General features: G+C 36.9%; 2 protein-coding genes and 1 long non-coding RNA gene across 5 annotated transcripts; 1 reads left to right on the top strand and 2 right to left on the bottom strand.

Moving 5' to 3' along the window:
• Window positions 1-412: 412 nt before the first annotated feature.
• Window positions 413-2,530, bottom strand: LOC121053022. Its single transcript, XR_005810531.1, has 3 exons — window positions 2,432-2,530; window positions 1,911-2,059; window positions 413-453 (listed from the first exon to the last, which is right to left on the bottom strand). It is a non-coding gene; the product is annotated as an uncharacterized LOC121053022 (long non-coding RNA).
• Window positions 2,531-6,728: 4,198 nt separating this feature from the next.
• Window positions 6,729-7,451, top strand: LOC112198900 (ninja-family protein AFP3-like). The gene is made up of 2 exons (XM_024339994.1): window positions 6,729-6,797; window positions 7,092-7,451. Exons 1-2 carry the CDS (start codon window positions 6,729-6,731, stop codon window positions 7,449-7,451), a joined length of 429 nt encoding a protein of 142 aa, XP_024195762.1.
• A 5,218-nt stretch (window positions 7,452-12,669) lies between these two features.
• Window positions 12,670-16,713, bottom strand: LOC112198045 (protein CHLOROPLAST IMPORT APPARATUS 2). 3 transcript variants are annotated; one of them, XM_024339059.2, is made up of 3 exons: window positions 14,788-16,713; window positions 13,784-13,939; window positions 12,670-13,094 (listed from the first exon to the last, which is right to left on the bottom strand). In XM_024339059.2, the coding sequence occupies exons 1-3, from the start codon at window positions 15,835-15,837 to the stop codon at window positions 13,071-13,073; spliced, it is 1,230 nt and encodes a 409-aa protein (XP_024194827.1). In that variant the 5' UTR covers window positions 15,838-16,713; the 3' UTR covers window positions 12,670-13,070. The 3 variants fall into 3 exon arrangements, with proteins under 3 accessions (XP_024194827.1, XP_024194826.1, XP_024194828.1); XM_024339058.2 differs by having other exon boundaries at window positions 12,670-13,099; window positions 14,788-16,710; XM_024339060.2 differs by lacking the exon at window positions 12,670-13,094 and having other exon boundaries at window positions 13,786-13,934.
• Window positions 16,714-23,978: the final 7,265 nt, after the last annotated feature.

Here is a 23,978-nt window from a genome sequence, read left to right as displayed (position 1 = left end):
TGTAAGCTGCTGAGGCAAAGAATGAAGACCAATATAATACCTATGCTGGAATTGCGGCTGCTTTTTTGGTTTTGCAAGAGTCACAATGGGGAAAAATACTTTCAGCTGCAACAAAAGGGAATTGGATTCAAAATGTAGTTCTCACCACAATAACATGCAGAAATATAATTTGTAATAAGTCTATTAGGCACCCAAATTTGGGAGCTCCAAAGCTACCTGACAATAAAGAAGACTAGTATCTTTTCTACGGAATATCTTCGCAATAAATTTACCACCTTCTTTAGTTACTTGAGTAACAATTGTTAAGCCCTGAAAGTAAGAACCACCAACTGGTCTCTTATATAGTGTTGGTCTCATACATGTAATATATAGTGCTGGTCTCTTATATGCATGTATTTCTGCATCCTCACCTCCAGTTTTTTGCAGAGTTGTCTGCCTTCTGCCCTTCTTCAACTGCAGCAGAATAATAAATGAATGAATTATGCAGATATCAACTTGTTAAGAAAATTTGGAGACAGGGAGAGCAGGAGCGGGAGATAGAGTCAATGGAAAGGGTAATTTAGAACAAAGTTCAAGACAACCTAAGATATAAGAACAAAAGCATGATCGAACTACACAGTTCCAAACGCATCTTGACAATAATATCAGACTATTTGCAGCGAACCCAAACAATATCTCAACCCCTTAATGCCACATACATAATATGCATTAATCCCATATACAGTGATTCCACCTCATATATGTTCTAGAATTCAGGATTACAAAGAAATTCTTTAAATAAACCTATGGCTAATAAAAAAAGATCATGTCAACCCATTAATATCAAATTCGTCCACATAATCGGCCAAATTTCTATCATATGAGGCTATTAAGAATCAAAGCACTCTGTATCTTTAACATATATGTTTATTGAAGGTCTTACTGGATCAAGCTGGGAAAGAAAAGAGACAAACCTAATAACCAATTCACATCCTTGCTACATAAAAAACAAACAATTTTGATTCTAAGTTCTACTTCTGTCTATAATTACTCTTTCCTTTTTAATTCTGCAACTATAATTCTTTTATGTGCTACATAAAAACCTTATGGACAATCTTTTGGTAATCTTTTCAATTTCTAGAAGTATCTTTTCAGTTTCCACGGATAAAGTATCAACAATCATCTTAAAGTTTGAAACCACTGTCAAAATTATGTGTTTTACATAACCACGTTACATGTATGAGAAAACAAAAGACTTATATTGGTTAACTCTTCTACTGTTTCTGAACTCTGCAAATATCTTTTTGGCTTTCCCAGAAAAAGTATCAAGAAATCACCTAATGTTATCTGATCACTATCAACATATTATTGCATAGCTTTCTACATCAACATATTATTACATAGCTTTCTACACGCATGAGCTAGCAAGGCCATGCTCTCTCTTGCATAGGTGATACAGGCTGGAAACCCAGAGAGTATGAAAATAAACAATAATGCATACAAATGACTACTACTACTTGGGCCATCAAAATTTGCAAAAATCAAAATAGGCTGGTGTCATTTAATTGAAGACAACTACCATTATTAGGACATTTAACAGCACCACATATGAAGTGAAATTTAGAAGCTATAAGTAACGGGATTACTCAACGAAATATGACTTTAATAGATAGGAACACATCAGACAACCATTACTCCATCTAATAAATTGTCAAAAGACACTCCCAAATTTGAAGTCACAAATAAACATCCAAGACTTGAAACAAGATACAACCAGTCCTTACTAATGCATCCGCATGAAATGACATTAATCCAGAAAGCCACCATCCTCAAGATAAAAGAAAATAAGATAAAATCCAACTTGAAAGAAACTCTACCAACACAAATGCAGAAGGTAGCAAATTCTTTCTCTTATAATAACTTATAATTACCTCCATCCTCCGGGATGTCAGATGTCCACAATGTGAGGTTGTCCCTCAAGAGTTGCATGATTAAGGTGTTGTCCTTGTATGACTCCTCACTCAAAGTATCCAGCTCGGAGATAGCTTCATCAAAGGCTTGCTTTGCAAGATGACAGGCTCTGGTAAAAGTTACCAATGTACAACCAAGTAAATTTCTTTTCTTCTACTTTTGCTTTCCGTCAACAAACAAAAGTGTTGATTGAAGTGAAGCAGACCTTATTTTAATCAAATCAGACCTTTTGTTTCTACTCAAATCAGACCTTTTGTTTCTACTCTAAGAAATAGACCTCATTTTAATCAAATCAACATCCCACTGATGATTTATCATTCACCAAGAAAAAAACATAAAACACCATAATCAATTGCAGAAGAGAAATCCCACCACAATTACAGAAGAAATTCCACCACTAATGAGTTACAAACAACTAATGCACTACTCAATTGTTCATGGAAATAATTAAATTGTAAATCGGTAAAGAATAGAACAATACCACTCTTTCTGGAATTAGGGAGAGACAAAAGTTGAAATTGGGAGTAGGCATTGCCATCAGTCCCTACACATTAACATACAGAAAACTTCAAACAAATTTCTTATTCCACCACTTAATCAATAACAATCTAAATCAAAAGTCGAAAGATTTTCAAGATTGAAATGCAAGTTGAGGATCTTGACTCCTCCATCCTCGGAAACTAGCGGAGTACTTGCAACATATTCTCTAATACTCGACGACAATTTCTAGCATTACCATTAATCATATTAAAATAAAAAATGCACATCAATAAACAAAATATTAACCATCTAAATACTTTCAATGCACATAAAACTACCTTGACCACTATGCTCCACCACATTGGCTTCGAAAACGTTCTAATAATACAGTATGAAAAGATTTAGTTGGCGTGGCATACCTTCTTCTTGTTGGTGTTGTTGTGACGATAGAGGGTACAGTCTTCACCAATATCAATGAAAGAGTGATCATCATCACTCTTGCAGTTATTGAAATAAGAGAAGCTCTGATAGGAAGAGTGAATTCGGGAGCCAGAGGACAAGGCCCACTCAATCTCCATCATCTTGGGGTTGACAGAAACTACCTTGCCATCCAATGTGACCAAAAGCGCTCCATCATTCCTACTGCACCAACCAAGTTTCAGAAAATTCAGAACAAGAAGAAGAAAGAAAAGTGAAGATAATGAAGGAGGGGTGGTTGCAATGCAGGAGGCAGAAGAGAGCTGAACAGCTGAAGAGCACCGCCGACGGAATCTGGGTTAGCGAGAAAGGTCTCCTCGACTGAACCAGCCTTAATGAAACACTCGATCAAGGGAGAAAATAGGAGAAGGAAGATCACCGATCGTCTTATTTGGATTGGATTGGTTGATTAGGGAATCTAGGAATTGTATGGGAATTGGGAATTTCGGAGTGATTCAGAGAATTACTGTGGTCTCCTCCGCCTTTTTTGAAATTTGGGTCAACCTAAAACAAATAGAGTGAATATCAATTGAAGGACCCAGACCGAACCAACGGAGAGGATCATCAGTATATATAAATCATAACCTTGGACTACAGATTGGGCTCCCAGACCTGATGACAACCGCTTGGATTATGGTCGGTGATGGCCTTGAGGGGCTCATACCGGAGATGATGGGGGAGAAAATCTTCTTATGTGACGCCTTCCGCTTCAACATTTTCCTCTAGAGATTGAAAATTGAAACTCTAGAAAACTGGGGATTTCGAATTCAGCAGAGTGTGATGGGGATCTGGAAGGGACATCAGAGGACGACTCGTTTTGGATTTAGGGCATCAAGCCGTCAAGCCGTCAAACTTCGGGGATATTGCTGCAATCCACATAGACTAAGTAGAGATGAGGGTCATGTTCTTTCTTGACCCGCGAGCGGGTAGAAGTGAACGAGTGCGAGGGAAAGAGAGTGCTTCAGTTTCGCCAAAAGGGTATCGAGAAAATTGGGGTTGTTGGCTTCTTGAGGTTTAAGGAAGAGAGACTGGTTTTGGTTTTAAGGTGAGGCGCGAGCGAAGATTGATTTTGGCTGCAAGTTTTTGTTCGAGAGTGAGGAGTGAGGCGTTGTGGAGAGTGAGGAGTGAGGATTTTAGTTTTTGTTATTTTTTTTCGCTTTAAGTGTAGGGTTTCAAGTTCGGCCATATCAATTTGGACAAGCCCTACAAGGACTCACACAACAGAAATTAAAAACAATGTGGTCTGAATGCATAAGTTTTAAATTTGGGATTTGTCTCGTGTTAACTTGACTTCTCCATTTGGGGGGTTGGAGAAAAATGGTAGTGGGAAATCTCCCTCCTTTTTGTTAAACTATTTTATCAGACCACAGTTATATTATTTTTCATCGTCTGATCAATACATGTTGGAGAAAACTTTGGGTTTCATATGAAGTATGGCACCACTAACACGATGGGAAACTTGCCGCTCAATTTTTTTGAGCATCACACAACAGTTTTTATCTTAAACGTCTTCTGAACTAATTTCTAAGTCTCTATCACACAACAGCTCTTACAAAAACGACGTCTGAAAAAAAAAATTCAATCACACGACAGAAAATTGCATACTGCCGCCTGATTCAATTTTTGTAGTAGTGTGTCACCTTCAACCAAAGCATTTGGGGGGAGGGGGGGGGGGGATACATTGTACTGGGGTATATTTTGGAGCCTTTATAGTCAAGGATGAAAGACCTAGCACGGCGAATAGGCCTTGCATTCTCAAAGGGTTAGAGCATGGCATAAAGTGAATGGAGGCAGATTCTTTCAAAGAAATTAGAAACCAATGCTTGAAACGTGCTAAGTTAAAAGTACCCTCATGAAATCAGATTTTGTTTCTCTCCCCCCTTGTATTTTGCAGTTTCATTAATTAAAGCTTGCATGAGGGCAGCCGCACCAGCCCGCTTTTATAAATATATATATATATATATATATTATTTTTTTAATAAAAAGATCTTCCTAGAGGAAAAGAAGATTAAATTAACAAAGGTTAGAAAACAGTCGAAAAACTGATAAAAATTAAGACAAACTTAACAATTAACAAAGAAAAGTCTTGATGAATGTCCAAGAAATAGCAAAAATTTGGATATGACAAAAAAAACCTTGTGTTAACAAAACTAATCTCTCCAACAAAGATAGTTTATGAGTCAAAACTTCAAGAACTTTTATTGATTAATGCGATCGAATACAATCAGAAGCTATAGCATCCAGAATACTTACTGGAGCTTGGTTTATCCATACTTGAGTAGTATTGGATTCACAAGCAATGACTGCTAACCTATGTGCCACAAAATTGGCAGTTCTAGGAGCAAAGGAGAATTTCAAATTATGCACAAACTTACTTCGAGCAGCAGGTTTGCATTTTCATTAAAGTCACAGTCTCCCATATCAATATCTTGGATCGGTCCTTGACAGTCGCTTTCAAGGAATACATTATGAAGACCGCGCTGCTTGAGGAAGTCTAGGCCTTCTCTAATTGCTAACATTTCCACTTGTAGTGGAGATGAGACATGCTGCACACATTTTGAAAAAGCAGCTACAAATGATCCGTCACTTCATCAGATTACTCCACCAATACCTCCAAAGTCCTTTGAAGGCAAGAAAGCTCCATCAACATTGATTTTGAGCTGATTGCTAGATGGTGAAGACCAATGTTTACTTGGTTTGGCAGCTGCTTCATGCAACGAAGGCTTCTGCGCTTGTAGAAATTGTTCATACCAAGTGAACGTAGTAACAACAATTTCATGAGCATTTGCGCATGTATTGTTCCACAGCTTACTATTTCTATTTTTCCAGAGAGCCCAAAGTAGCATAAGAAGCTTCTCCCATTACTCTTTATTTAGATGATGTCCCTGGAGCAAAATCCATTCCAACAAAGACAGTTGTTAAAACATCTACTAATTTTATGCCATTAGAAAAATCTGCAAAGAATTAAAATGAAGTTGTAAATTTATAGTTGTTTTGCTGTTTCATAGTAGCTTTTGTGTTGGTGATAATAGTTTTCTCGGTCTCTAAAAATAACTTTCTTAGTTTCTGTGAGTAGCTTTTGTTATACTAGATAGTAGTTTTTAGTGTCGGTGAGAGAAGTTTTTTGTGTTGGTAAGAGTAACTTTATGTTGTTGATGAGTGTTTTTTTTTTATTATTTGTGAGAGTAGCTTTTGGTGTTGAGGAGACAGTATCTTTTGTAACCTCGCCGGAGGCCGCCAGAAATCTCACATGAGTAAGTTTTGTCGTTAGTGAGAATAACCTTTAGTGTTGATGACAGTACCTTTTGTGACCTTGTCGGAATTTTCCGAAAACCTCACCGGTGTTCAGCGGAAGTTGTCGGAGAGGAGAGAGAGAAAATGATTGTTGACTTTTTATTCTAGTGACATTTACGTAAATATATTAATTTTTATATTAAAAATTTAACACAATTTTTAATCTAATAGCCGAAGAGGGAAAAAAAAAAAAAACAGAAAGATGGCACGACATGTGTGATTAATAACACCACTACCCCTAATATAAAGAAGAACTAATTTTATGTCACTTCCTTTCTTTGTTTCTGGGCAAAACTGGGACTCTCTCTCTCTTTTTCACCTTCCATCGTTTGAAGCTGCCCTATTTCCGTCGCAACTCCTAATTTGCTCCCCAAACAACATAACCCTTTTCTTCCTTGAATTTTAAACTCATTTTCCTAAAATTCTTCGGTGAAATAGAGCTTTGTGCATTTGACTTGGGGAGGGGAAGACAAGTCTTGATTTGGATTTACGTCAGTTGGAATGAAATGATACATATCAACATGTTAATGGAGGGACTGGGAAGGAAACAGAAAAATGAACACAGAGGATTTCTTGCCCAGCCTAATATCATTGTGGTTCTTGTGTGATCATTATTTTAAAGGGACCGTGACCACTTACCCAATTTTAGCCTAAAAATTGCACACTTACTCCAGCAAGAGTTTTTTAATCTCATTAACCCAATTTAACATTTAAAGACAGTTTTGCCCTTCGTATGATTAAGAAACTGTATAGATGCCACTTTTTCCTCTCTCTCCTCACTCTCCACGCCGTCGGCTCCTTCTCTCTTTTCTCTCTCCCCGATCTCCACCTCCAATTTCTCTCTCTCTCTCTCTCTCTTTGTTCTCCTTTCTCCAGTGAGTAATTTTCAGGGAGATCTGTTGAGGAGAATTGTTTCCGGCAACGATTTATCTCGAAAAGTCGTCGTTGACGAGCAGGTGCAAGATTCCGACGACGTTGAGCTGAGCCTGGGGTTATCGTTGAATGGTCGGTTTGGGGTGGACCCGAAGGCCAAGGCGGGGCTGCAACTCAAACGATCGTCTTCAGTCTCAGACTTCTCGCCTGCGGCGAGGACTCCGGTGAGAGAGGAGGAGGCAACGACGTTTCATGTACCCCGACCATGTATGGTGCCTCTGATGAGGACTTGCTCGCTTCCGATGGAGACAGAGGATGAGCGAAGGAAGAGGAAGGAGCTGCAAAGCTTGAGGAGAATGGAGGGGAAGCGGAAGTGATCGGAGAAGCAGCAAAAGAGTTATTCGAAGCTACATAGGGGCCGGAGCTGGGAGAATTTTGAGAAACATAGGCGAGTAGAGGCCATCAATGGTGGCGGTTGTCCTCCTCTTCCGAGTCCCGCGGCGTTCCGTACAGATCCGCCATGATTGAGAAAAGACACTGCTGCCTTTTTCTGTGGGATTTTGAGAGAATACGATGTGAGGAAGACGAAGAAGAGTTGATTTTTGATTTTGGCTTCTAGCTTTGAGTCTTTTGAAGTGGATTGTGATGAGTGTAATGTCCCGTATCTTAATTTATCCGTTTACTAATCATTTGGACGGTAAACGACAATTACTTTCACTTTTTACTTTGTTTCGATACTTTTAGTGGCCCTAAAAGTTGACTTTTTGTTTGGGTCAAAATTTGAGAAAATGTTCTTCATGAAAGTTGTAGAGGACGTTAAACTGAGCGCGTAGATATGTGGTACGTAAAAATCGGAATTCGTATGCGAAAGTTATAAGCGAAATACTAAATTTACTGTTCATGTGGTAAGTTTCTATAAATAGCCGAGTTACTGTGGTAAGTTGCCATTTTTGGAAACTTACCCAGCTTTTCTCTCTCCTCTCCCCTGACCATTTCTCCTCTTCTGCCCGATTTCTTCTCCCTCTGATTTCTTCCTCCTCCGGCCACCCCACGATGGAATCCGGGCACCGGCAAGCTCGCCTCTTCATCCTTGTCACGCCTGTGGTGGTGTTTTGAGGTGGCTCGGCCGGTGGAGCTCAGATTTGAGCCGTGAAGTTCACTATAGCAGTTTGGGAGTTTTGTCGATTCCGGCGATTCCGACCGTCTCCGGCCACCAAATTGGCGTCGAAGGTTCGGTTTTTTCCAATGATCATTTCCCCTAAGGTCTTTCATTTCAATTTGTAGTGTGGAGGTCGAATCGACGATTTCAAATTCTAGGGTTCTTGGGTTTTTCTGGAAAAATTTCACCGACCAAATTGGAGCCCTTCAAGGTAAAATTGGAACTTGTTGTAGTTGTGAAAAATGTTGGGTCTGTTGAATAGGTGGTGCTGCCAAAATTTGGTGGCCATCGGAGGTGGTGACCGCCGGCGCGTGGGGCCCACCCGCTGCCACTGTTGGTGGCTCATGGAGGTGTGTAGGGCAGTGTTTTAATTTCAATTTTTAGCCCAATAAATTGTATAAATGTTGTAGTGCTTGTATGTGAAGTTTGGTGAATTTTGGAGGGGTATCAAATTGTTTGTGAATTTCCGAAGTTCGGAGTTGTGTGATTTGAATTGTGGGAAATCCGGCCGTTGGAATTCCCCTCGTTTTCGTTGTGGAATATGTAAATCGAGGAATTGGTGTAATGGGTGTGATGTGGGTTCAATCCGAAAAGAATTGGAGAGATGATTTATGAGGATTCGATTTTGAGAATCGTATTTAATTAGAATAGTTATTCATGGATTATATTTATGTACAGGATGTCGTACCGAGCTATTGCTCGACGAAGGAACTCGTACGCGTGATCGTCGGAATAGTACTGTGAGTGGACTTTTGTTTTTAAATAATGATGCATGCGCTTTTTTTTTTTGAATGAATGTTTTATTTAATTATCATATTACTTTTCAAGCATATGAATTGATTTCGGAATTTGATTTCGGCTTATCTCGTGCTTTTGCTTTCAATAATGATTTTCAGACATTAATTATGATTTATCTCGGTATGACTTTCGGAATTGGTTTTGAAATATATGATTATTATTTGGAAATATGATTTACGTGATTTTTCGACGACTTATTTTACCTAGATGATTTTCGGATTACATATTATATTTAGTAGTCAATTTTGAGATATTCTGGAATATTATTGGAAATGAGATTTTTTCCGAAGGAATTTGTGCTCGTACTAATTTCCGGGTTTGGTTATGAATTTGAGAGTATTTGGCGTGCGGGGTCACGTCACTTGAAGATACTTATTGTTTTCTCGTGAGATATTGGGGAAGCTTTATGGATTTACTGGTTTTCGATTGTTTTTCCTCACCATACTCGGGTCATTTGATTAGGTCTCCTCCTCACTTACTTTGTGTTTGTGAATGGCAGTTGAGGTAGCTTATTCTCCTCCTCACGTGGGTGGCAGTCGAGGTTATTAGTTCTCCTCCTCACACAATCTATGTGTGAGTGGTAGTCGAGGGTAGGTAGAGCCTAAGGGGCTCCTTTACCCGTATGGTGACATCCCTTCCCCATATCCTTTTATTTGTTACTTGACTAGCGGGGCTAGTCTGATTCTTTTAGCCAGCGGGGACTGGTATGTTTTCACGAGACTCCGAGTTTTAAAGACATGCGTTTTATAAACGTTGCATGCATCGAAGTTTTACGAATTTAAATTCGTGGGAAAGTAATACAACCTCTTTTCTTTTAAATTATTTATTTAGTCATTTATTTTTGTCCACTCACTCTAACGTGTTTTTCAATTACTTTCCCCTGGGCCCTTCAGTTTCAAATGCCCAGTTTGCAGGCGAAATTAGTTGAGATCGGGCGTACATTGGAGTTGAGGCATAGCCAACAACATTGCTTCCGCGTACTCATTCTATTTTTGTTTTCGTTGTTACCTAGTGGGTTAGTATTGCTCTGATAATCTATGGGATCAATATTGTATTGGGATTGAGACCATTATATGTGAAATTGGAGTTGTGATTTGGGGAGCAGGTAGCTCCAGGAGAATAAGGATGGATGATTTAGAAGTGTAAATGTTTTTCTACAGGTTTTGGGTAGCCCATTTTTAGGGGAAGTTCCGCCAAATTTTTGATAGAATTTCTTCTAAGGTGGGCCCAGCAGGGCTACTTAGGATTTCGAGGTGAAATCCGGGGCGGGTCCTGTCAATGAGGGTTTATTGGATGGTCTGTGAATAAATTTGGAATAAATTTGAAGCGGTGTTAGTGTTTGGATCAACGAGGTTTGCTTTTTGTTGGTATTTGCATGCTTAATTGAGGGGCAATAATGTTTCTACTGGGGCAATAATCACATTATTGGGTGGCAATTATCATATTATTAGGGAACAGTAATGTTTTTATTGGGAGACAATAATAAGATTGTTTATTTGGATAAAACTCTGAAAGCTTTCAAAATTCAAAACATCTTTATTTTTCACTAATTATTGATCCCCAATAAACTTGTTATTGAGGAGCAATAATATGTTTATTGGGGGGCAATAATATGATTACTGGGTATTATTGGGGGGTAATAAAATCAGACGCCGGAATCCTGTCACAGGTCTGGTAGCCGGATTCGGGATTTCAGTCACCGGATGCGGGATTCCGATAATCGGTGGCCGGATTCCGGTCAACGGTCGCCGGAGTCCCGTCACCTGAGTCTGCGGCCGACCATTAGTCACCGGAGTCCGGCAAGGTCTCCTATCACTTCTCTCTCTAAGTGACAAAGAAGGAGGGGGCAAAATTGTCCCAAAAATAAATAAAAAAGAATTAAAAAAATATTTAATTGGGTAATAGGGAAATAATCTCTTAGAGTGTTTGGGTAAGTGGGCAATCTTTTAGAGTGTTTGGGTAAGTGGACAATTTTTAAGCTAAAATTGGGTAAATGATCATTTCCCCTATTTTAAAATAGGTGGGTGAGAAGACTTAATGAATAAATATAGTTCAAAGTCCACAAATATCATAGCATCCGGTGTAGCTCAACATATTTCTCACTTGGAATTGAGTTTCCGAATCCCGGCACCGGAATTCTTTTATTTATTTATTTAAATTTATACTATATGTAAATTAAAATTATCACGGGATTTCTTAAGGATTATAATGTCTCATATTTTGGTGAGTTTATCAAACTTCGTTTTAAAATTCTTGAAATCAATGACTCAATAAAACCAAAATAATCTAAAGTTCAAAGAAAGTGAATTATGAAGTTGGAATGATATGGCAAACCGTGCTTGTTCATATTCATCAATCTTGTTTTTCCAAACTTTTTTCTTGATTGGTTGAAGCTAATGAATTTGAAACTCGATCTATAACTGTCTTCCCACTACTTCAGTATATTATGAATATAGTAAACGTTGGTAAATTTGGCAGAACAATAGTGATATCATGTTTCTTAACTCTCTAAATCTCAGTTTTGATTGCTTCCTGGCGTGAGTTAACATGGAACACACTGATATGAATTTGATAGATTATTCATGCTTATGTGTTACCAATTGGTGCAGTTATTAAATTCTTTTTACTTATATGATTGGGTGTTGTGATCGATACAAGCTTAGGGTTTTGATTTTAAATATTTAAGTTCGGTCACTTGAATAATTGTGTAATCAATTATCTGGGTGTTACTTACTAGAGACTCCCTTGGTCTGACCGTATGTAACTTAGATGTTATAAATGAGCTAATTCTTTGCTTGTGATCCATCACCGTTGTATGATTTTTAATCACGAAATTTGTTCATTCCCTTAATAGACAAAACTTATACGACAAAAACAATTAATTATTCCCTAGAAGCATAATTTTATACACATATTATATAGTAATCGAGTAATAATAAGAGTAAGTAGATTCACAAATCGACTTTATCACAACATTTAGTGTAGCTTGCTCATGGATTAGTAGACTCAAACCAAGAGATTTCTCGATTCCAATAAGGTGAAGACCATTGATTGTCTATCTGCCTCAACACCTTATGCCATGATACATGTATATATACTCAAAACTGAAAAGTACCACAAATCTAGACCGTAACAAGCACATCAATTATTTAAACTCGTTGTAGGAAGTTAACCCTTTAACCTTAAAGTCAAAATTTGACTTAAAAAAACCTTAGTGCATAGTACGTTAGATTCTATACAAGCATGATCATTCTTCATATGCATTACCTAATAATGTGAGCTAGAGCTGCGAACTCCTTTCTTGTAGACAAGGTTTTGAGACTGACGTGGTACCGATAAAAAAACTCTCCAACAATCAAGTTAATGTAAATCTCAATTGACGTTAATTCCACTACTCTTTATTTATGGAGAGTGAAACAAGACCACAAGAGTTTTTGCGCAACATAACCGAGATTATACTATCCATGAGATCCTTTTCTCTTTTTTTTCTTGTATAAACGTGGTGATCAGAAAAATAGGTATGAATTAAAATTCTCCTTACAAAGACAAGTGCCCAGCGCGCGATCCAATTTTTGTAACATGATTTGCCATTGAAAGTCCTAAAGCTAACAGATATATATAAAAACCCAAAATGACTCTCAAGTAACATGACTTCATTTATGGAATTATGGTTACTTTTGCCTCCAACAAAAACTCTCTACCTACAAAAAGGTATTTTATCATGACTTTGGAACCAACCGTCCTTTTGCTTAAAGACTAGAAGAACAAAAAGAGAAACACATATATAAAAAATGAGAACCTAGACCAAAAGTTGTTGTTGTTCTCTATGCTCCTCTTCTCGATCAATTAGCTAGTCTCCATATCTCTTTGGCTTCTTTCTTAGTGTGAGAAACGTAAGAAATAAAAAAAAAATTAACAAAAACTGGAAAAACTAATTAATTAATACAACAAAATAGAACTGGCAGAGCTGTGTAGAAGTGTTATGGCCTCAATCCTAAAAAATACCATTCATATTTCCTTTTGTCTTTGACCATTTGTGCTAGAGTTTGGCCTTCTCACAAATCTACCCTGCGACAAAACAAGGAGCACCCATGTGAGTGAGACTGAAACGATAGAGCCATAGGGGCTTACAATCATAGGGCATTAAAATTCTCCCTATTCTTCCATTATCAAAGGCCCCAAAAACTAAGGAGTAAGTGTATAATTTGATTTTCACGTGATGAAATTGACTCTTATGTAACAACATTAAAGAACAGTGGTTGGTTCTACTTTAACACCAAAAGCATTTATGCATACTTTTAGAGAAATCATTTTTTTTTTCCAATTAGAGAAATAAATTTTTTTTCCAATTAGAGAAATATTTTTTTTTTCAATTAGAGAAATAATTTTTGTTGCTGATACTTCTAACATAAAAAAGGCCATGCAGTTTACTTGTAAAGAAGTTCCCCAACAATTTTGCATATTTTTTATCTCATAATGAGGAAAAAAATGAGGGACAACATTATGGGGGAGAAAAAATATATATAAATGCGTGACAACTTGTAAATCATCACATCTATCATGCCATTATTCACATGATTTTATCATGTATTTTTGGACTTCCCAATAAGAATTTTTTGTTTGTCATGGCATCTAGTTTCAAGCAATGCTTAAGATTCCACACAAAATGGAATTGGCTCCCTTTGAATCATTTTCAGATCAAATCCAAACAAACAAAAATAATTCAAAATAATAATTTAACAAAAAAAGTACCTTCATTCTTGGCCGTCGATCAGCATTGACTTTGCGGACTTGATACCTGATCTTCTTCGAAAAGAGGCGCGTACGTCGCTTTTCCTTGTAGCGGAGCACGCTAGCCTCTCTCAAACCACCGGCATCCGTGAATAAATCAATCTGCGCCAGTCTGGCCTGCCCCAAAAACAAACACAATAATTCAGTGCTCCGCAGCACACCGTCTTAGACTTACAACCTCATTATTCACAAATTAATAAACCATAGCAGGGACAATCATGTCATTTTCTTTGTAAATTTTGGTTCTTCCCACTAAGAAAAGGACCTTTACTGCTGCCCCAAATTAGAATATTCATAGAGTAATAAATACTTTGACATCACGTCAATTGGAATTGACATATATATATATTTTTTTAAAAGAAACTTAAAATATTAAAACCTTTATGACTCTATGGTTCGTGATAACCTTATTTTTCCCCAATTGGGTTTGGAACGTTTATAATGTGACACATACACCACTGTCACACCTCAAATGTGGGGTTTGAAAAATCATAATTACTTCATAAAAAAACATGACAATTACCCTAGTTTTCTGGAAAACAAATCATTACTTAAGAATTTAATAATAAAAAAATCGAGATAAAATTATGTCTTCTTACGAAAAACAAATATCGTGTTTTGAATACTAGAAAGAGTAATGGGTGTCTTTCCTTCTATTTCTATAGCTCATTTTGTATCGATCAAAAATGCGTTTGTATCGATATTATTATTTCAAAAATTCGTTAATTCGCGAACTGATTAATTAAAATATTAATAAAAATTAAGTTTGCCGAAAAAAGAAAAAAGGAAAAGATAAGCGTTGAATACTTCTGTTAATAAATGATGCATTAAGTGCTAAACCGAATCAACTTTATTGGAATTCCGACAAAACAAAAAAATAATAATAATTAAGGACACGAACGGAGAACCACAGTTGTTTAAGGTTTGCTGGAATTTGATTTCCTGGCGAGAGATGAGAAACATACAGAGACGTCGTTTCCATCAGCGCCGCCCTGCAGCTCCTCCGGAAACGGCGACGCTTTGTCGGACCAAGCACTCAAAACGTCGTCGTAGTCCAGCTTCAGCATCAGCCCAGGCTCCGACTCCTCCTTCGGACTCTTCTCCTTCAGCGGCAACTCCGCCAGCTTGGACTCCACCACCGCTAGCTTCTCCATCTTCTTCTTCTTCTTCTTCCCGGCAGAAGGTGGGGCCGACGGAGCCGGAACAGACGGCCGAGATTTGTTGAATCTGGGCGAGATTTCAACAACATCGACGGTCGGGAAACTCCACCAATTCACTCCATCGTCGACTTGCCTCAACGGTCTCACTCCTCCTCTTCTGAATCCGAACCCGAGTTCGAAATTCCCGCCAAATCCCAACCCCATTGGGTAGCCATAGCAGGAGTCCGTCATCATTGGGTCACTGCTGGTGGACTCATCGACGGAATCGATGTTCATGCTGGTGCTACTCCCCATGATGCTATCAATACCCTCCTCAATTTCCTCGTCCAGCATAGATTCCGCGTCGAAGTCATCGCAGAGCTCCATGGAGGAGTTGGGATTGGGGTCGAAATTCACCGGGGAATTGAACTCCCCGGGCGAATTGCAAGACTTTTCAAATGAATTGATGGCTTTCGGCTCGAATCGGGAATTGGGTTTTTCTCGGATGGGGGGGTTGTGGAGGAGGAAAGTGGCGGAATTGTCGATGAGTCTGAAAGGGAGGAGCAGTTCGGAAGATGGGTCGAGGAAGGAGTCGTGGGGTTTGGTGGATTTGCGAGGATTTGTGAGGATTTTGGTGGAGAAGACGTTGGGGTAAGCAGTGGAGAGTAATGCAGCGGCTTCATTGTAAGTCTGGTTGGGGCGTTTTCGAGGGGTGCGGGGTTTTCGGGTGGAGATTGCGAGTGCCGAATTGCTTGATTCCGAGAGAGTGGAAGAAGGTGAGGATGTTTGTGAAGTCCGGGTTGAAGTGGAAGGGGATTTGACTATGTCAAGCTCAAATGCATAGGTTCTTCCGCCACCGGTAAAACACGAAGACATTTGGGGATGATTTCAAGGAAGACTTAACTGACAGAAATTCAAGGTTGAAGTTTGAAACTTCCCCAAATTCAGGTTGGGTTTAAGCCCAGAGAAAACAGAGGATTTGGAGTCATAGAACTGAGATGAAGACTAAAACCCAGAGAGGTTTTCTAAATGAAACTTGAAGGACTGAAAAAAGCCAAAAATTTCCAACTAAAGGAAAAATAGGTACAAAACCCTAAACCCTTAACTGAAAAGTACAACAAACAAAAGGGTCTTAATTTATTTCGGTAAAAAAAAGAAGACACTAGGAAAAGGCCAAAGCCCAGAAGCTTTTGGAATAAAATAGAAACAGGAACGCACTAGAGAAATTGAATATTGAAATCCGCAATCAAGATTTAAGAAGAACAAGGAATCAAAGTTGTAGTCGAAAAAAACAAGGAATCAAAGTTCCCTGTTTGGGTTTCAACAACCGAAGAAACAAACCTCGAAAGCTATGAATAAGAAGGAAACACGCTTGCTCTCGCTCAATCAAATCAAATTAAATTCTCAGAAAACAGAGCATTCCCAAAACCCTAGAAGAAAGAAACTAAAACTTGGATGGAAACTGGGTATTGGCCAAATCGAACGGGAAATATCTAAGAAAGGAAAGTTGCCGAATAAGGGAAACGAGGTCGAGGAGGGAGTATTATACTGAAATTTTTTTAGCCAAAAACAGAGGAGGGGGCAGAGATATAGAGGTGGAGAGGTTTTGCAGAGAAAGGGGTCACGAGGCTAAACTAAACCAAATAAAAGGGAGAAAGAACCGTTGGGGAGTCTGTAAATATATGAAGAGGACACGCAGAGATACTCTCTCTCTCTAGATTTCTCTGTCTCTAGAGGGGACTGATAGACTGGGAAGTCCCTAAGTATGAGTGATGGAGGTGAGACAAGGGAAGAGACAATGCTCAGTTTCAGCAGTTCTGGCTGTGGGACCAATTTTCCTTTACCCTTTCAGCCTTTTCTCTATCTTTTCACCTGTTCAATCATTTTATTTTCATTTCGTACATTAACCTTTCTTCTTTTGTATTTTCTTTTTTCTATTCGTCTTCTCCTTTTTAAAGTTTTATATCATATTTGCCGACCGAAAAAAAAAAATCAAACAAATGGATTCTTCTAAAAAAATAAAAAAATTACCGTAACAAAAAGAAAAATATTACAAAGAAGAGACATACCGTAAAACTTCAAATATATTTTAAATATATTTCTCATTATTCATGAGTCGAACATAGGATCTCTCATTTGTCTTCTTTTTTTCTTTTTTTCGAAAAGGTCATCCCAGTATTGCATTTTAGTAAGCAGTATCAAAACAACACACCTTAAGAGGTCGTTAGAATGAGTTGTTTTACTAAGTACCTAAGAAACTAATCTAAAAGCAAAATAAGATCCCAACATAACCCCAATAAACCCACCTTTTAAAAAGCATAATATAAATTAGTTTTAATTAGTGGTCATCCCAGGCTTTTTATTTTATTATTTTAAAACATTACTTTTAATTAGTTATTTTATGTAATTTATAAATGCTATTAAATTATTTTTTTATTCAATAAATAATATAAATTTAAAAGTAGCTAAAATAGAAAAAACTGATGCAGACGTACTTTAAAAGTGACTAGCAAAATATATTTTTAGCTATTTTAACTAAAATTTAACTAAAAAATTACTAACATTGCTAAAATAGCAAACGACTCATGATATATGTAACCACTAATGTTCTTGAAATTTAGTTTTTGTCCTCCTAATATATTCTTTCCAATTGGTTATATGAAAATTTAAACCCAAAAAAAATAAAAATATCAGTAATAAAACTTTTACAAAGGTTACGTTATATATATTTATACTTTTACATTATTTCACTACAACATGTAAGTAGACCGGTGATATTGGTTTCTCATTGTAAGAAAAATCATACAAATTTAATTTCTTTTGGATTTGTCTCACTCCACTTGTGTTTCTAGGATATGGATTACACCTCACATACAATCATACTTTTATTTCTTAAAAATGTATAAGTTCGTTCAATTATCACAAATCTTATTGTTATAACCTCTCAATCATGGGGGACAACTATTTCATTTATAAAACTCATTAATATTTTTCAGTTAATTATTTTAAAGCCTTTTTTAATTAATCAATTATATTCTTTTTTTATATTTTTTGTCGAATTATTTTTCCAGTCCGGCCTCTTTTTATTTTCTAATTTTTTTTTTCCAGTGATTAATAAGCCCAGAGATTTCTTTTCCTATCAATTTTTCTCTTGCCTATTAAAAGCTTAATTTGACTGAAAAATGACTCTAACCCTATATGAACCAACAACTAACGTACATTATTACATGTATGCATATACTTGGGGCATATGGAACCATTCTAGTACCTAATAATTCATTCTGAAAGTACGTGGTCCATGAAACTTTTATCATATGAGATGATGGTACCTATTCTAGATTCAGATCTTCATGTGAAAAAAGAAAATTGGAAGAGGATAAGGAAAATACTAACAAATGAGTGAAAAAAGGAAGAAGAGAAGTGTATTAAGCATGGTATAGATGTTTATATACTGTTAGCCTCTTAGAAATGTCAAACCATATCTTTCTTCTAGTCAAGAGTTTTCCTAACACATTGAGACAAATCGACAAGAAGTGATTGCATATTTGCATACATACAATCGTTCAAGTAAGTCTAATCTGTAGAAAAATAAGGTAAAGTATTTATAAATAACGCACGTACTTTGTATATTTTTAAACACAGTAAAACTATATCTTTTTGTTTCTGTACTTTAATAGTTCAAATTTGTCATTTTAACCTGAGATGATCGGCACGATGGTGTGGTGAAGGTGGATCAAGATATTCTCATCCTAACTATGGGACAAGCATGGATGTGTTATTTGGATGGACTCTTAGCCAGACCAACCTGCATAGTTACTAGAGATCTCATGGAAAGGGTTTCTTATCTGCTGAGGTGGCAAAAAACCATTGGGGCCTGGAGATTTCTAGGGTTTATGGGCTGGAGGATCTTCACGTGTATCAAGAAATAAGGTGGGTTTTTGGATCTCTCTCTCTCTCTCACTTATCGTAGTTGTGGTGCAATGATTTGTACCTTTTTGGTGTCTTTTGCCCCTCCTATGTGCGGTAGATGGCATTCATACGTTGAGCTTATTAGGTTCATTTACTTAAAGATTAGAATATCAAATTGTCATGTTTTATTCACAAGTTCACAACCATCCCATATCATTAAATGGACCCTCCATTTAGGTTTCTATAGATAATGAGATCGCTATTGGTTAATCGATTACGTCTTTGAAATACTTCATCGAATAATAACTTACTTGGACTGGAGGTTGAATGACTAAGGAAAGAAGAAAATATATATTACTTGAAGAAAGAAAATTATAAAGTTTCTCTTTATTTATACAGTTCTTTTTTGTGTGTATTGATGTCAATCTATGAATTATATGCGCTAAATTACAGATATTGACCACCTTAAGAGTATGACAATTATAAACGCTACTTAAGCAACCTCACCACATATTATTAGTGATTAAGCACAATATTGAAAAGCATCAATTCTAAAATCAGTTATAAGTTAAAAAATTGAACTTGGGTTCGAAATACTTTGGAACGCCTCCTCCTCAATAAAACATATGCACAACCACAAATAAAGTACAAAAGAGACTAAAGAAGACCAACTTTGAGAAGCAACCCCAAATCTAAGTTAATCTAAGAGACAAGAGCCAATCAAGTTCACTTACTTAGTTAATTTTTTACATAGTTGTGCTCAACTGTTAAATTAAATGGTAGACATGGAAAAGGCAATTGAAATTAATTCAGTTGTCTCATTATTATAGACGGTAAAATTAGAATTCAATGGCAGTTGATTACAACTTAATAAGGAATTAACTGAGTAGGTAAACATGACTCATCCAAGAGAATATCAGATAATACCTAAATCCACTAAGATAAGAGTTGAGTTGAATGACCCATCACAATAAGAAAAACCATGTGCAATGAAACTAGGTAACTAAACTTTTCCCACTTTCGTCGCCACCATTTGATGTAAGCCAAAACTTCAATCTACGATTACAGCAAAGCTCACCAAACTGGAGCCACTTAACGAAAACCACCCAAAGAAACCACCACCACGTACAGCTAACAGTTATGGTGGGTGTCTAGCCGCCGTCAAACCCCACCGTTAGGATCAAACAGCCACATCCAAACATAGGACCAAACCAGCACATTATCCACATCCCCGCACCCCTGTCTAAGCAACCCTTATCGAAGCCACCGGGAAAGTTGACAGGCCAATGTGGTTGCCTATGGCGGACTTTGTGAAAATATTAAATGTCTGGAGATGAAATAAATATCTATTTTAAAAAAATGTAAATGTAATTTGTCACTATAAATAGTTAATACAATAATACTCATAGATTATAATATATTTCAAATGATGCAGGGACAAAAGTCAACATGTACGTTATGGCTCTTTGTAGATTTCCTCATCCTCTGAGACTCTGATAATCTTTCAAAGATATTTTCCAAAAATATCCAGGTATATTCATCATAGTCAGTTGAAACAATCCTAGAAGATAATTTTTATCTCATAAATATCGATTCAGTTAAAAAATGAAACCTAGAGGCCAGAACTCTCATGCTGCAACCAAATGGGAAAAGGCTTTCTGCCCTCCTTTTCTAGGTCACTAGATTCTCTGGCAAACAAGTTCATCTTCTTCCTCATTACAAACAAAGTTCATTAATTCACATTTCACATTTATTAGAAAGTCAAAATAATAGAGGGTAACAACATAGTCTTTCAAACTCAAGCTAGGTTTAGAGAGCAAATTCTTCAAAATTTTACTACTATACTCCACCAAATATTGAATTAAAATCTCGTGTGTAATTCTTGCGACACTGTTATTCAGAAGTCAGAGAAATCTGTTACTCAAAGAGTGATAGCCGATGTAAATAGTGATCAGCCTTCAACATAATCTCAATGAATAACATTGAAAAAAGTATGACATGACCATCAATTTAGCAGCGTAACTTTTTTATTTCTCAAATGAGAGGTCTTAGATTTAACTCACGAATTAATAAACGAAATTAACGGCTTAGCTGGAACTTGAAAAAATAGTACAAGTTTTTCAAAATAGAAGAAGAAAGAGAATTGGTGTGGGGTTGGGGAAGAAAAGGCCAAAAGGGGGAAGGGAACGTCCATGATTTTCTGACCGCAAGACTGCTGGAGCATATGATATCCTCTGGATGCAAAGAATGACTGACCAGTGACCGCACCTTATCTTGACAATCCGACTTGGAATTTCCAGAGCCCTTGAAATCGGATAAACACAAATCTCAAGCAGAGAGAGCAGAGGGTTTTAGGATTAGAAATTTCACGAAACCTACCTATGAGTCTATGACTCATTCTCCTTCCTGCAGCCCCAATTGGCTAAAGTAGTAGTCTTATGTAATTATCACACGCATTTTATCTTCTCTCTCTTTAACATTTTTTGTCCTCAACATCACATGATGGAGAATGATAGGGTACCAAGAAAATGTCTTCACGGAATTCATCAACTTCACTTCACCTTTTTTTTTTTTTTTTATCAAAAGAGACTAAAACCTTCTGCTCAGGAATTGGGGTTCGGTTTTATGACTCTTATCAGTTTTTTTTTTATGACAAAAAAAATATTACAACCTAAAACCTATACTACAACCTAAATTATAGAAATCAAAATTAAACGCATGTAGTAAACTTTAATGCAAAGCTCCATTCCAGCTTCCAATTCCTATAAAATATCTCAGGTTTTTCGGTTCTCTATCAATTCTATTTTTTCATTATTAACTGAAAGGCCAATTGATAAAATATTTTAAATAATTTTTCACTGATATTTCAGTTCGGTTCAATCCTAATCAGTTTCTACCGCATTAATTTTAATAAATTAACAAGAATTTAGTAAACTAAGTACGATTATTAATTAAAGAGATAATATTTATAAAAGAAAATAACATAAAAATATCCTTCCTCGGACATCCGCAACGCTCCGGTCTGCTTTCGCCGTCGTCACCGGCCTCCGACCTTCCTTTGCCATCGTTGCGTGCACTCTAGACGCCACTGGTTGCAGCCGTTGCTCTCCTTGATGCCGGCATGAGGCGGTTTGCAAGCAATTTTTCATGGCATACCATGTGTTGGTGTGAAATTGTAATGGGATTGTTAATGGTGTTACCCTGTCGTCACAATTTGGTGGATGTAATCAGAAAGAAGCGCTCTAGGCTAATCTTCTTTGTTGAAACGCTTTGTGAGGCTTGACAAATTGAAACCCTAAGAATCAAAGTTGGGTTTGATAATATAATTGTGCAAACCAAAGGGAGATTTCAGCTGGGGCTTGGCACTTTTTTGGATGACTGAAATTCCTGTTCACTTGCATCACTACGTACTCTGTGAGGCATATGTTAGAATCAACATGGACTTGTCACACATTAACATATAGTAAATTGATAATTAGTTTAATGTCAAAACTAGTTCAACATGGACACAAACTATAAATCAATATTGTAACTTAATGAAAGAGTGTATCAATTCATTAAGGTAAGTAATCCTATTCTTGCAAGAAAGACTACAATGATGTGATACATTAAGAGTCTAACTAGGAAACCTAAACAATATGGATTGCTTTAATGGGAAGTTTCTTGAGGTTTAAGTCTCCTATATATATGGATGAATTGGTCCTTGTTGCCACCACGATTATTGCATTAGTTCTGTCCATTGAGAAGCAAGGTTGGTAAGCAACAGAAGGCTATATTCTAGTGATTGTTATTGTGCAATTGTAGAGATGGAATCCATGCCTGTAATTGCTGAAGGTAAGTCTTGATCCTTTTATGATTATTGGCGAGTTGTTGTGCATATGTTGTGAGCATGTATATGGTTTTACAATTGGTATCAGAGCATCGGCTCACAAATATGAATTTAGTTTTCGCTTGGCATGAAAATCGTTTTAGGGTTTTGCAAAACAAACTTAAAAAAAAAAGAAGGGTTTTTGCTTTACGGGTCAAGTAACTGATTAGGTAACTGACCAAGTAACTAATCAGGTACCTGATCAAGGTAAGTTACTTAATCTAGACCCAGTCACAGCACGCGGACTATCCAAGCCCAAACCCGACCAAAACATGAAGAACAGGTGACCGTTGTATCACAACGGTCAGTTTTGATCAAGATGAAGGTCAGGGACTGGATTCAGAAACGCGCGAGATGTTTTCATCTCGAGAAGGGATTCAAAATCCCAACTGTTGTGAATCAAGAAGCTAATGAAGTCGATTGCTGCATCTGGTTATCAAATTCATGCTTCCGCTGAGATTTTTTGCAGCAAATTAGGGAAAAAGCAAAAACAGGTTTTTCTGTGAAAATTGTTTTCGATTCATAGCATGATAATTAAGTTTTTGATTGTGCCCAAGAACTCTAGTTGCATTCCCGACGTGCGTTAGTCTAGAGTAGATGGTGACCGGATGAAATTTACAATTTCTTGATTGTTCTTTGGTTTCTTGGAATCGAAACAATTTAGATTGTGCTTGAATATGCATGATGAATTGATTGCTTATATGGTATTGTATCTGTGATTGTGTGACAATGTATGAAGAATAAGAATCTCCCACAAGCTTTACACATTGTAGAAATTGATAGATGCAAGAGCTTAATTTTCTTATAAAGACAATCATCTGGGTAGAATATAAAGTTAAAAGCTCATGAGTTTTGTGATTTTCTGTTGGCATAAGTGAACATGGTGCATAAAGCATCCTTCATTGATGTTGGCAGAAAACATAAAGTACAACAAAACTGAAATTGTGTCTTGTGTTTTAAGTCTATACTTTTGTTTATCTTCCAAAGAAGTGGTCAAGTATGGTCTTAGAATGCAAGACAACAGTATGCATGCTTAATAGAAATATTTTTGGATACTTGGAAATTTTTCTTCCGTCTAAAGATGTGGATGAATCTCCTTGGATAACATATTTTGATTAAGCATGGCATATTGATAAAGAACTACAAAATGTTATGCTTCTGCTCAAAAGTGTTGCTTAACATTGTTTTTGGTTATGGACTTACATGAATGCAAGTATGGATTGTTTAGGTTTTCTGTATG

The sequence above is a fragment of the Rosa chinensis genome, chromosome 4, assembly GCF_002994745.2.
Source record: "Rosa chinensis cultivar Old Blush chromosome 4, RchiOBHm-V2, whole genome shotgun sequence".
In the NCBI taxonomy this organism is placed as follows: domain Eukaryota; kingdom Viridiplantae; phylum Streptophyta; class Magnoliopsida; order Rosales; family Rosaceae; genus Rosa; species Rosa chinensis.
This window is presented reverse-complemented; position numbering and strand designations above follow the sequence as displayed.

Coding starts and splice junctions, on each gene's coding strand:
- LOC112198900 (XM_024339994.1), top strand. CDS start 6,729: ATGGAGGGACTGGGAAGGAAACAGAAAAATGAACACAGAGGATTTCTT. Junction 6,798..7,091: donor CCCAGCCTAATATCATTGTG/GTTCTTGTGTGA, acceptor AGTAATTTTCAG/GGAGATCTGTTGAGGAGAAT.
- LOC112198045 (XM_024339058.2), bottom strand. CDS start 15,837: ATGTCTTCGTGTTTTACCGGTGGCGGAAGAACCTATGCATTTGAGCTT. Junction 13,940..14,787: donor CTGATGGAAACGACGTCTCT/GTATGTTTCTCA, acceptor TTTTTGGGGCAG/GCCAGACTGGCGCAGATTGA. Junction 13,100..13,783: donor ATCGACGGCCAAGAATGAAG/GTACTTTTTTTG, acceptor GTTTTGTCGCAG/GGTAGATTTGTGAGAAGGCC.